This window comes from Stegodyphus dumicola, chromosome 3, assembly GCF_044657685.1.
Source record: "Stegodyphus dumicola isolate Sdum_Otavi_A_Nest chromosome 3, ASM4465768v1".
Taxonomy (NCBI): domain Eukaryota; kingdom Metazoa; phylum Arthropoda; class Arachnida; order Araneae; family Eresidae; genus Stegodyphus; species Stegodyphus dumicola.
Window position 1 is genome coordinate 167,436,683 of NC_140770.1, and position 13,232 is coordinate 167,449,914.

General features: G+C 32.2%; 1 protein-coding gene across 4 annotated transcripts in view; it reads left to right on the plus strand.

Moving 5' to 3' along the window:
* Positions 1–13,232, plus strand: part of eIF3e (eukaryotic translation initiation factor 3 subunit e) — an 84,351-nt gene that overhangs the window by 64,599 nt on the left and 6,520 nt on the right. For 2 of the 4 annotated variants that reach the window (XM_035352260.2, XM_085813590.1), the window contains exons 10-12: positions 5,315–5,417; positions 5,542–5,676; positions 10,655–10,702. In XM_035352260.2, coding sequence (XP_035208151.1) covers positions 5,315–5,417; positions 5,542–5,676; positions 10,655–10,687 — 271 coding nt within the window. In that variant the 3' untranslated portion in view covers positions 10,688–10,702. Of the gene's footprint in view, positions 1–5,314; positions 5,418–5,541; positions 5,677–10,654; positions 10,703–13,232 lie in introns of those variants that run through there. The other 2 variants (XM_085813589.1, XM_035352268.2) reach the window with 1 other exon arrangement.

Here is a 13,232-nt window from a genome sequence, read left to right on the forward strand (position 1 = left end):
TATATCTGAAAGATGACATATATTTAGATTTTGCACTAGGTGCATAAGCATGGCACTAATAGTGCCACTATGAACATGCAAATCAATTTGCTTTAAATACGTGCTATAAAGCTCAAGATTGTTATTAATGAGATTGATGTAGTGAGTTGGTGTTAGTCAAGAATTCCTTTGAGGAGACGAAGAAACCATTATCAACAGCTCATTGAATTTAAACAAGGTCGTGTAATAGGGCTGCAAGAAGGTGGATTTTCTTTCCACAATATTGCAAAAACTTGGCAGGAATGTATCCACTGTGCATGATTGTTAGCAGTAGTGGCCAAAGAAAGGTACTGGCTCAAGAAGACCAGGTTTCAGATCGCCACGTGGCACTACTGAGAGGGAAGACCACTGTGTTTGGCGGATGGCTGTGGTGCATAATACTGCATCTGCAGCAGAAAATTGAGCTGCATTTGCCACCACAGTGACACACCGAATTTCTATAAATCAGTTACTTAAACAGCAACTCCGAGCCAGACACTGTGTAGCATGTATTCCTACACAATCCAGAGGCCTTGTAGCGTACTGCCATTTGCAATGTCAGTGGTATCAAGCTCATTGCAAAACATAGTGGAGATCTGTTGTGTTCTATGATGAAAGCCAGTTCTTTCTTAATATCAGTGATGGCCATTTGTTGGTTAGAAGGAAGCCAGGTGAGTGCCTGCAACTAACCTGTCTGCAGCCTAGACACACTGGATCCGCATCCTGACTTATGGTCTTGGAAACAATTTCGTATGACAGCAGGAACACTCTTGTGGTTAACCTATGCATCCTGACTGCAAATTTATATGTCAGTATGGTGATGCAATGTGTTCTTCTGCCATTCATTTCAGGGGGTATTTTCCAACAGGATAATGCTCACCTCATATCTCTGCTGTAACCCAACATACTGTACAGAGTGTCGACATATTGCCCTGATCTGCTAGATCACAAGATTTTTCTCCATTCGAGCATGTATGGGACACATAGCCAGCATTAACCGTCTCTGTGTTGACCTATTAGCAGGGTTGCCACGCTACCTGGAAAACCGGGAGAACCCGGAAAAGTCAGGGAATTCGAAAATTGACCAAAAAATTCAGGGAAAAGTCAGGGAATTTAAGTATTTTTGTCAAAATCTGGAAAAGTCAGGGAAGTTCATACAATGATCCCGCCAAAAAAAAGCGATTTTTGCGCCGACGTCGGAAGAGATAACTTTCTTGGCGAATTGCCTATCACGTGAGTGTCTGCTGGTATAGAGCCAATTTTCGCAGCTCCAATTTGATTGCCTTTTAGAAAGGCAAAGCAAGTTTCCCGCAACTTTTGGTTTCCAGTATTCTCGAGAATCGCATGTGCAGTGCATGAACTAAAGAAAGTACCTGTTCTCGTATAAAACAAAATGGGTTTATATTAGTATACGGTACCATGGAGGTTAGAATCAAAGAATATGTATTGTAAAGAAGGAAAACCTCTCTGCAACAGACGTGGCTCCGTTCCATCATAGAGGGAAACAGCTGTGCATGCGTGATATATCTGCCGCCAAAGCTGGAAACCGGTGTCGAAGTTCGAAGGTCACGTTATCAAGAGTTCATTAAATGAATATCCTTTAAAATTTCTTTAACCACTTGCGCTAAAAAGACGTGCCACGCACGTCGAGATGTTTTTGTTTCAAACTGCGAGCGACGTGAACACCACGTCGATAAGTATTTATCGCAAAAATGAAAATAACATGGTGCACACGTCGCCTAACAACGAGATTGTTTATTTCTCGAGTTACAGCTCTGGATTGCACTCGCAGATGCGGAGCGGCGTAAATGAGACACTTTACCACTTGCTATATTGTAGCGCACGGCACCCGTGAAGTTTAGTCTTAGCGCAAGTAGTTAAACTCTAAATTAAAAAAAAATATTTTTTGACGCAAGTAAATTAATTCATAGGTTAGTAATTTTCAGGGGGGGGAACTACGCTTGGATTTTTCGCAATAATTTAAAAACGGATTTTCGTAGCTTTCTTTTTGTCAAAGAACGTTTCTTCTTAACACGTTTCTCAATTTCCGGTACACATCGCGGAGAGGGAAATTCTGGCCGCCAGGTTCCGTCGCCAAATCCCTTGGCAAATTTTCCCTCCGCATTCTAGCGGCGTAATAGCATTTTACTTGTATGGAAAATTTTCTTTTTTACATAGACCAAAGAATTAGAGATTCTTTGCATAGACGTTTTTTGGTTAAAATAATCTCCATGTATGGATTTGGCGACATGATGATGCGCAGTAAACGGGTCATTTTGGTCTTGGCGACAGTTTTCAAAATCGTGCCAAAGCCTTACCGTATACTAGAATTTTACCGCAAAATCTTTTTAAACTTTTCTTTTTAATAAATACCTTGCCATTTTGCAGTAAAATAAAAAATAGTAATTTGTCATCTAGGCTAACCCATGTAATATAACTATATTCGCTAAAATATCGTTGATTATTGTAATTCAATTTTTAAGTAATTATCTTTATTTTTATGTTATTCGTATAATTTAATGATGCTTCTTCCCTCTAAATTTATTAATTATTAGTAAATAATATTTCTAAATTTCAGGAAATTTTCTCTGGCATAATCTTGAAATTAATTCTAGCAGTATGATGACATACCATCACGAAATTTAATGCACATATTTTTTTCTTATGTATGCTGCGAACTAAATTATAAAATACCTCAATTTATTAAAATAGATTTCTTTCTTTCGTTTAGCTGCAGAATGTCTGCAAAAAAAGCCTTATTTTATTCCAGATTGGGAAGATTCTAATCTCAATCTTCAATGGAGAAAACAACAACTATTATAATTATATTTGTGTTTTCAAGTGTTAAGGTGCTTTTTAAGAACATACCTCACACAAATTAAATTTACCTAAAATCTAACCTAACTATTTAGCATTGCATTGTGATTTATAAGGACCGGATTAGCCTCGTGTTGAACTGGTGATGATCATGAGTAATAATTAAATAAAACACACATTTGTTATCCAATGTATATATCTTAAATTTTATTAAGTTTCTTAAGTGGAAAAGTAAACAAAATTATCAAACACTAAGTATACCAAGAATAATTAAGAATAAATGTCCTCTGGGATTTATTGAATAATTAAGTGAATTTGCTACACAATACAAGTAATACCATAATTTACCTCTTAGCGTAGCCAACGTACATTACGCGGATAGACTGGAATTTTCTTGAAACGCACCTGGAAAACCTGGAAAAGTCAGGGAATTTCATTCTCCTGTTTGAGTGGCAACCCTGTATTAAGCGCAACAGACATGGAACTTATCCCACAAACTGACATCTGCCATTTATGCAACACAATGCATGCAAAATTTTGGTGGTAGAAATTACTGTAGAGTAATGAAATTTCAGCATTACACAATGCATGAAAAATTTTGGTGGAAAAAATTACTGTAGACCAATGTTGCCCAACCTTTGGCCTACCGCGAGGCCAAAATGCACTTTCCAAACATCAACATTTTTGTTAAACATATTTCCAACCTTATGTGATACATATGAAATACTAATTTTGGCAAATGGGTTTGAGATGAATAATAATATTGGTTGAACTTTATGGAAATCAAAGAAGTAAAGTTCAAAATTATTTTTTAGTGCCTTTAGGTTTTCCGAGTATTTCTCTGTTTCAATTGCCTTCTGGTTATTAATATGGCTTGATAAATTTTGAAAATGAGTGAAATTTTTTTCTTTCAGCGGGATTTATCCACAAATTTAACTTTATCTGAAAAGCAGTTGCAGTCCCAGTCAATTGAAAAAGGGTTTTTTCTTTTCCTTGGACATCTTCGTTCAGTCTGTTCAGTTTAGCTGCTATATTCGTGAGAAAATGTAGATCGGCTAACCAATTATTATCGTCCAATTCTTTATAACTTTCGTTTCCGGATTCCAAAAACTGCTTTATTGCTGAAAGAAGTTCTACAAATCGTTGAAGTACTTTTTCCCTGCTGAGCCATCTAACATCGGAATGAAGCAATAAGATTCCATGCTCACTATCAAGTTCATTAATCAGCAATCAATTATTTTATAACGTCTTGCAAGATATCTCTTATGACTGACTATAAATGCTTACCATATTTTAACAATTAAGAAATATAAATGAATGGTTATTTTAAAAATATTTTTTGTTCATAGTACCTAATCGGGCTGGCGAGCACATACAAAACGATCGACGAGCACATGGTTAGGCACCGCTGCTGTAGAGTAATGAAATTTCGGCATTACATTTTCAAGGTCACAGGTGTGATAACAGCATTTCAAATTTTCTCAGTTTCAGGGTTTTTCACCCCATCTGTGTATTTCCATGAATTTATAAGCTTTATCTAAAACATTTTGTTTCTCAAATCAAAGTGGGGGGATTTAGCTTTCTTAATGGGGTGGAGAATGGCATTCAAATTTCAGAACTGTTAACAGAAAAGGGACAAGAGTTTAGTTGGAGAGAAATGTTTCTGTATATTGAAATTTTAAGTACATAATTGTAAAAATTAGTTATAATATGCTGTTGCAAATGTTAGAATTACTCATAAAAATATGCAAATAAAAAATGTTCATGTTTCTGAAATAATTCAAAAATGAATACCTTTCTTATGGCATATTCAGGTACAAAAAAATTTCTCCTATAGAGAATATAGAAATGATTTTTTTAAAATATGATGACATGTACTATATGTTAAAAGGGTTTAACCAGTAGGTCATTAGTGAATTTTACTTAGTATTTGTAGTATCTGTTTTATTTGCATTGTGTCAAACATATATAACTTTAATTGGGATTACTTATTTTTTTCCACCAAGCAATAAACCTTTTCTCTCCTGAAGTCTTATTATTAGCACATTCTGTACAATGCATGCCTTCGTGTTGAATCTGTTTTTTTTTTTTTTTTTTTTTTTTTTTTTTTTTTTTTTTTTTTTTTTTTTTAAGTGCAGCATACAAGCAGTCTTTTTTGTGGGGAGAAAAATAGAATATTCAGATTTTATGGACATAAAAGCCTTTTTGAATTGAACACAATTATTTTTACACTGACTTGTCATAGGAATGTATATTTAATGGTGAAATGTTATAATAATTTTCCATGATATAAATGTGTTTTTCAGTTATAATAATCATAGAAATGTTTTTTATTTCCAATTATTCTACTGTGTATGTGTAAATTACCATAAAATACTTTGAAAATTGCATACAGATTAGTTTTATTGTTAATATCTCTTAAACTTGTTAGTCTGACTAACTTAATCCGTTTCTTTTTCTTATCTCCTTTACCCTGAAGGATGTTGGCAGAGAAATTAAACATGGATCCTGACCATGCTGAAAAATGGATTGTAAATCTCATAAGAAATGCTAGATTGGATGCTAAAATCGACTCACAATTGGTATTTAACTTCCATTTTTTATGTAATTTTTTTTTTCATTACTTTGCTGTTTAATTTGTATTTAATCTTTAAAGCAGGAGTCATTTGTGTTTTGTTTTTACTTTAACACTCTAATATTTTTCAGGGGCATGTTGTAATGGGAACCAAAAAACTTTCTCCATATCAACAGCTGATTGAGAAAACAAAGGTTTTATCTTTCCGAGCACAATTATTAGCTTCAAATGTAGAGAAGAAAGTAGCTGCAAATCATCCAGAAAGAGTAAGAATTTTATTATAATATGTGCATCATTCTTATTTGTAATAATTCCTCTCACAGTTTTTATAGAAGCATATTCATACATGAATAGTGAGTGCTTTTGTCTTACTGGAAGAAATTAATGAATTCAAACACATTATAAGTCTTTTATATATTACATTCATCAAAGTATAAATAGTCACTTGCTTACTGTGATTTCTTAATAGAATAATAAATAATTCAGAAAATATCACCAAATACAGAAGGGACAGCTAATTGCAGATTCAAGGTCTTCCTTTCATGATTAAAAGCTAAAGTGTTGCCATATACTAGTTAAACTGGGTCTAATTTGCATTCTTGCAAAAGATGATGGGAAAATTATAAAAAAGAATTAACCAGAAAAATAGCTGTTTCATCAAAAAAAAACAAGACCCAAAACTGGAAATATTCGCAATTTTTTAGAAGCTCTCAACATAAATGTAATGCTCCATTTTTTTAACTAAAATTTTATTTTTTACTAGCTGTCTCAAATAATAGTATTGAGAGCCTCAGAAGAAGAATTGCCTCTTATTGGGTCGAAATTTTTGGTTTGCTGCCAAGATATGTAAATGTAATGTATAGAAAAGCAATAAAATCACTGATTCCTTGTAACTTGTTCCAGGCTCATATTGTAGTGATGGGCTGGCTATGCATGGAAGTTTTCAGAATTTTCCTTGCGTATAATGGGGAAAAAAGCCAGTTTTTCATAAAAGGTTCTCTGCAAAGCTATCCCTCCCAAAATTTTATTTAAGCTGTTATAAAAGCTAATAATCTGTGGAATTACTTTCTATATATATATATATATGTAAGATAAAAAAATATAAAAGCAAACTTCTAAATTTAATTCACTATAACCTCTTTTATTTCATTTGGAAACTTTATCGCTCTGTCCTAAAAATAGTGCTGTAAATCTAATCTAAACTGCATCATTCAAATTAATCATGTGATCTTATGTAACCCTTAATGCAGATGCCTCTTGACCAATCACCAAATTGTAAACCAAAACTAAAAACTGAAACTTTTGACTCCCTCCCTTCTTTCTGTGAACTGATGTCATTTTTGCTTGTGCTTTGCTCTTGGTCAGATTCCCGTCTGCAATCATGTGTGTGCTGCTGTATTCGCTTCTATGGCAATAATATCAAAAATTGTAAATGTTCTTTAATAGGCAGAAGTAGAGTGCCAAGTGAATTGTGGCCACAAAATAGGAATTTAAATAAATAAAAGGAATTTAATCTGGCTCAACTGCTTCTTCTTCAAAATGGATCAATGCTCTAAGCATCAAGTATTTACGCAATTAGTATTTCTACGCATCTACATCTCAGCGTTCTTATTTCAGTGCCTCCAAAAGTATTCTGTCATTGCATTCTTCAGCCAGTTCTAATTACGAAAAATTCTACACGAGCTTGTTAAGCTGTGTTCACAGTGAATCATTAGAAAAGTCCTGTTTCATCAAAAATTTTAATGCAAGTTTGTGCTGCATTCATAATCAAATCTTTCATGTTGTGTCATCGAACCACAGTTTCATTACATACAATTACTCAAGTAATTTATCAGTTTTACTCCATAAATTTGCTTTTCACTCAAAATTCAATTAGCGAAAATGCTTAATCAGAATGAATTCTTTTGTGCTCTGCATTGGTTCTTGATCCCTTCAATTCACGGAAATATTTGGCCTAACTTAAATAGCCAGTTTGGCATCGCGAAGAAACACCTTCGTATTTATTTCTTAATTATTGTCCATTGAACGGGAGTTGGTTTGTTCCCCTTGAAAAGATTGATTATGTGCTTTTAATTTCTTTTTACAATTGAAATTTTGTTATTCATGATTTAATTCAAGTCCCCGTTAAACATTTTTAACAATTTACATTCAAGTTACTTTAAAACCATTTTCAGAATTAAACTTACTAACTATGGATTCACTCTTTTTAGATAATTCTACTAAAAGTAACCTTAGAAGATAATATAATCAATATTTCTTTAGTAAACACACACACATATACAGTCAAAAGTCGTTAATTCGGAATGATCTATAATCCGGACCTCAAAGCTAAAAACTTTCTGCGCATGCGCCGCGTTGACACATGCGCATAGGCGTTTACGCGTGCGCGTAAGGCCTTTTACGACTGCGCATATGAGTGTGTGCAGAATACGTTTGCGCATGCGCGTTTTATGTATAACAGATGGTATAAGCTAAAATTATCGATTTCAGTTAATGTTGATGATTGCGTCGTTCCTTAATTTTCGAATTGGATCCGGCTTATTATTTTTTGCAGACTGTAAGAGCAATTTTATAAAAGTAAACTTGAACTTTGGATTATGTCAAATAGAATTTCCGATGCTGGAGCTTGCAAAGGATCGTACAAAACGAAAGTATGTTTCGATGTTCATCAAACAAAAAGTGGAATTGCTGCAAAAAATGGATAAAGACATGAAGAATGTGACAGAGAGGTTAGTGAAAACGAACAAATTTTGATTGAAAAGTTAGTCATGACAAGTTAGTCGGTATTCTCGGCACAACAATTAACGGGACTTGAACAGCGGAACTTTGTAACTGAACAAGAAATTATGTCTGTTTATAGAATTAAAGAGAAAGTATTATCACATAAAACGAAGCAACTTAAACAACTTACATTGAAAGAAATGTTTAATAAAGTAAACAAATAAATATTAAGCTTTTTTTTTTTTTTTTTTTTCTGTAAGTTTTGATACCCTTTAGATCATAATTGTTCTTTATTTCATAAATTACGGTTTCATATTTTTAATTTTATAATTTCTGCATGCCATCTTACCAGATTTAAACTGATGATCTATAATCCGGAATCGCCGAAGTCCCGACGAGTCCGGATTAACGACTTTTGACTGTATATATATATATATAAATGAAATTTTACATTGTGTTTAGGTGAATGGATAATTTTTTTTGCTTTGGGATAAAATGTTATAGTAACCTATTAAGAGGGTAAGCTGTAGAATATGGCCCTGTGTTTGATCTTTTGTATAAATTCACTCTGTAATTAGCATCACTTATCTCATATTTTTTCAATTTTTAATAATACTATATCAAAATGGTTGTTAGCTGCTTCTAATATTTATGAAAGCTATTTAGGAGATGTAGTTGAGATAATGTGGGAACATTTTATAATTTCATTAAGATTTGGAAATTTTAGAAAATAAGTTAATTCCATGCATATTAAATTGCAATTAATTAATTATTTTTTCTTTATTTGGAAAAATATGTTGTGTTTGAAAAGTTTGGTGTACATCTAAGAATGTGTAATGAATTAATGATGTTGAGGCACCACTCTATTTAGAATGTATAAAGGCCATCCACTGAATGATTAAGGCCACTGAATAGTGGTAATTTTTCTTAACTTTTGTTGGTTCTTGGCAGGCAGACGGGTCATTTGCATGGAATTTTTATGATTTTCTCCATCTGAAACATGAATACATGAATGTGAGCCAACATCTCTTTGATACAGAATTTGGTTATGTGTGTTTGAATGTCTATGTGTGTTTTCCAAGATCAGTGTTTTCTTATGTGTAGTACTTTTCATTTGTTTTCATTGAAAGATTTCTTCCCAATATGAAAATTAGTATATTTTAACCACATGGAAAAATTCTGTTGTTCAATTGATTATAATGTTTTCTTCATTTCCCCTCTTTATGAGTACGCTACATACTTGTTTTCACTTGTATATAACTTGTCAGCACATTTTTATACATTACATTAATCATAATACAGTCAAAAGTCGTTAATTCAGACACCCATAATCCGGAATGATCTATAATCTGGACCTCAAAGCTAAAAACTTTCTGCGCATGCGCCGCGTTGGCACATGCGCACAGGCGTTTTACGCGTGCGCGTAAGACCTTGACTACTGCGCATATGCGTGTGCGCAAGTGCAGAATACGTTTTCGCCTGCGTGTTTAATGTATAACGGACGGTGTGAGCTAAAATTATCTAATTATCTATTTCAGTTAATGTTAATGATTGCGTTGTTCCTTAATCTTCGAATTGGATCCCGCTTATTATTTTTTGTAGACTGTAAGAGCAATTTTATAAAAGTAAACTTGAACTTTCGATTATGTCAAATAGAATTTCCGATGCTGGAACTTCCAAAGGATCTACAAAACGAAAGTATGTTTCGATGTCCAACAAACAAAAAGTGGAATTGCTGCAAAAAATGGATAAAGACATGAAGAACGAAAAACGAAAGTATGTTTCGATGTCCAACAAACAAAAAGTGGAATTGCTGCAAAAAATGGATAAAGACATGAAGAATGTGACAGAGAGTTTAGTGAAAACGAAAAAATTTTGATTGACAAGTTAGTCGGTATTCTCGGCACAGCAATTAACGGGACTTGAACAGCGGGACTTTGTAACCGAACAAGAAATTATGTCTGTTTATAGAATTAAAGAGAAAGTATTATCACATAAAATGAAGCAACTTAAACAACTTACATTGAAAGAAATGTTTAATAAAGTAAACAAATAAATATTAAGCTGCTTTTTTTTTTTTTTTTTTTTTTTTTTTTTTTTTTTTTTGTAAATTTTGATACCATTTAGATCATAATTGTTCTTTATTTCATAAATTACGGTTTCATATTTTTAATTTTAGAATTTCTGCATGCCATCTTACGAGATTTAAACTGATGATCTATAATCCAGAAAAATCGATAATCCGGAATCGCCGAAGTCCCGACGAGTCCGGATTAACGACTTTTGACTGTAGCAAAATATTTGTAACTATTGTAGTTGATATCATTTCAAATCTGTATTGTAAGTTCTTAATCGGAAAGGAATGTTGTCAGCTTTTATTCAGCTTTAATTTTTGGATATAAAATAACTACTACTATTCAAGTTTTGATATTTATCAACACTTTCGACACTTTTTATTTTTTAATTTGTAAAGTACATTAAAAAATCATGTAAATGTAGATAAATATTATTTATTTTTTCAAGTTTTGGGAAGGAGTGCCAGCGGTGATATTCTAGCAATGGTGAAAGTGGTGCATGGGGCAAAAAAGGTATGCCTGATATATGTAGCAAATTGTGAATAAGACTCTTGGGTTAAATTTTTTTTAAAAAAATCAGATTCTGTATTTGAGTTAAAATTATATGCTGAATAATTGGAGGAGTTAGAGCAACAAAAATCAGTATAATGTTCATAAATTTACAGGACTAGTTTCTAAGGTTTACATTTTGAACATTTTTCTTCAGCTGTATAAGTGCAAATAACAAAAGAGAAGCCAAATTCTGTATATTTTAAGATACTATGAGATGTTCAATCCATTTGTTTTCTTCTACATGGTTTGGAGATGAATATTTCAGAAGACCATTTTAGTCCTTTTAAGTTTTCTGATATTTCCTTTCTCAAATTCTGGTTTTGATATGGTTTATTTTATTTAATTGTGGCAAAGTACACAAGGGCTATCTGCTTGGGGAAGGGATGCCTTCGTGGAGGACTTTCTAAGGGAAACTCTTGTATCCACAATACACATGGCAAAGCATGTAGGGAGTCTGTTCGCATAGAATCAAACCCATATTGAACTACATTGTTCAGCAACTTTACCGCTTGGCTGCTGGTCAACCTCTCAGTTTATTAGAAATCTGTAATTTTTTCTCAAATAGAAAATTATTATGTTAAATTTCAAATGCTTCAGTTAATTTTATTTTAAACTTTTAATGTTATTACTGATTTATCTGAAATGTGAAATTTGTTGGAAAATATTTGTTAAGTATGCTATAACCTGAAACCAAATATGGGTGAAAAATTGCAAAAGATGTCCTAAAAAATGGACTTATGTCCTAAGTTTTTATAGATGAATAAGAACTATACCATGAAAAATGATGCTCTCTTCATATAGTGCTTTGAAATTATTTATCTGTGGCTTTTACAAAATTAATTTCTTTTATTTCATTAGAAAGTAATTCGGGTGTCGTTTGGATGTTAGGTGTTTTGCTACTGTATACATCAGTAGTGACCCAGATTATTTTTTAGATTAGTGATCTGAAAGAATGACTTCAAATACAAACATTAATTCCTATCATAAATTTCTTTCCATCAATGTATAGCTTGCAATAATTACATCAAATAATATCACTTCCTCTGAGTAATAGTCAATAGCATTAAATTTATCTTCATTTCTTCTTTGCTGTGGCAGAGAATGAGAAAGCAAAAACTTTTCTTCAACTTCATCGCAAACTAGCTATTTTATTACTTTAAAAAGTGAAAAGTAAATATCATGTTTATTTTCAATACACTGAAAAGCAAACAAATTACTTATTTTTAATTTCATTTATTGCTGTCATTTCAGTATTATGTTACATACTGTCAGTTCTTTTAAATATTGAATTATTTGATGCTTGTTTATTGATTCAGCAGCAGCAAATGTGCAGCTGTCAAACAAGGCTGTAATGGTAAAATTTGTAAATACTTTGCATGGGCTATGGATTGCATTTAGGCCATTCAGAAGCTAAAGAAAAATTCATGTTTCTATTATTTTGAATTTGTTGCTGTTAATGATACAACCGCTAAACTTCTATTAACAGACACTGCCATTAATGGACAGTTCCTGAATTCCCAGATCACTGAAGAAGGATACTAGTGCATTTCCTAATGGAACAAAAAAAAAAAAAAAAAAAAAAAAATCTGCGGAATATTATTTAAAAAAAGAAAGTGCTTATGGCTTTCAAGTAATTTTACTATGTTCCAGACAAAACCCCTAAAAAATTAAATAAATGGAAATTATAAGATGAAAGCATATTAAGGAGGGTATTTCTGGAATTTGTAGCAAAGCCAGTTGATTCTGCTCAGTTTACTTTTTAGAAAAAAACTTACCATGAAGGAAATTGGATGTTTCTTGAGATTCAATGTATCTAACTATAGTTCGACTTTGTCAGCTGTGACAATGAGCGCAATCATGCATGAGCCATTTGGACCCATTTATTATCAAAATAGGGTGGATGGACACAAATTGTGTAGTAGGAATTTTTCCCGTTCTTATTTTTTCTATTTCTTTCCAAGGCATTCAAAGATGACAGACAATTACGTTGAAGTTATCTAAGCTAATACACTGATCATCATTTATAATTAGCTGTTTTATTACATTGTGTATGTATAACTGTGTGTTATATATTCATAAAAATACTGGTGTTTTCCAAATTAGTTTTGCTATGTATACATTATTTTATAATAAAATGTAATACATAAATTTTATTGTATTGTAACTATTTAGTTATTGTATTTTATTATGTGATTTTCATTATTATATTATTATTACAATGAATTTTAAATAATTTACTTATTATCTGTTTTCTCTTTGAGCTAAAATTTATGTGTGTCATTATACACTGAAGAAACATTTCTTAGTAGTTATATGAATTGAGCAGTGATAAATAAGTATTGTATCTCTTTCATTTTTGTGCTAAAATCTATATGCAGTATTATACGTGCTGGGGTAAAAAATGAAATTTCTTTTCTTATTATTTGTGTATCACAGTCACTACACATATCCAAGTTGTCATCCTCTTCATCAGA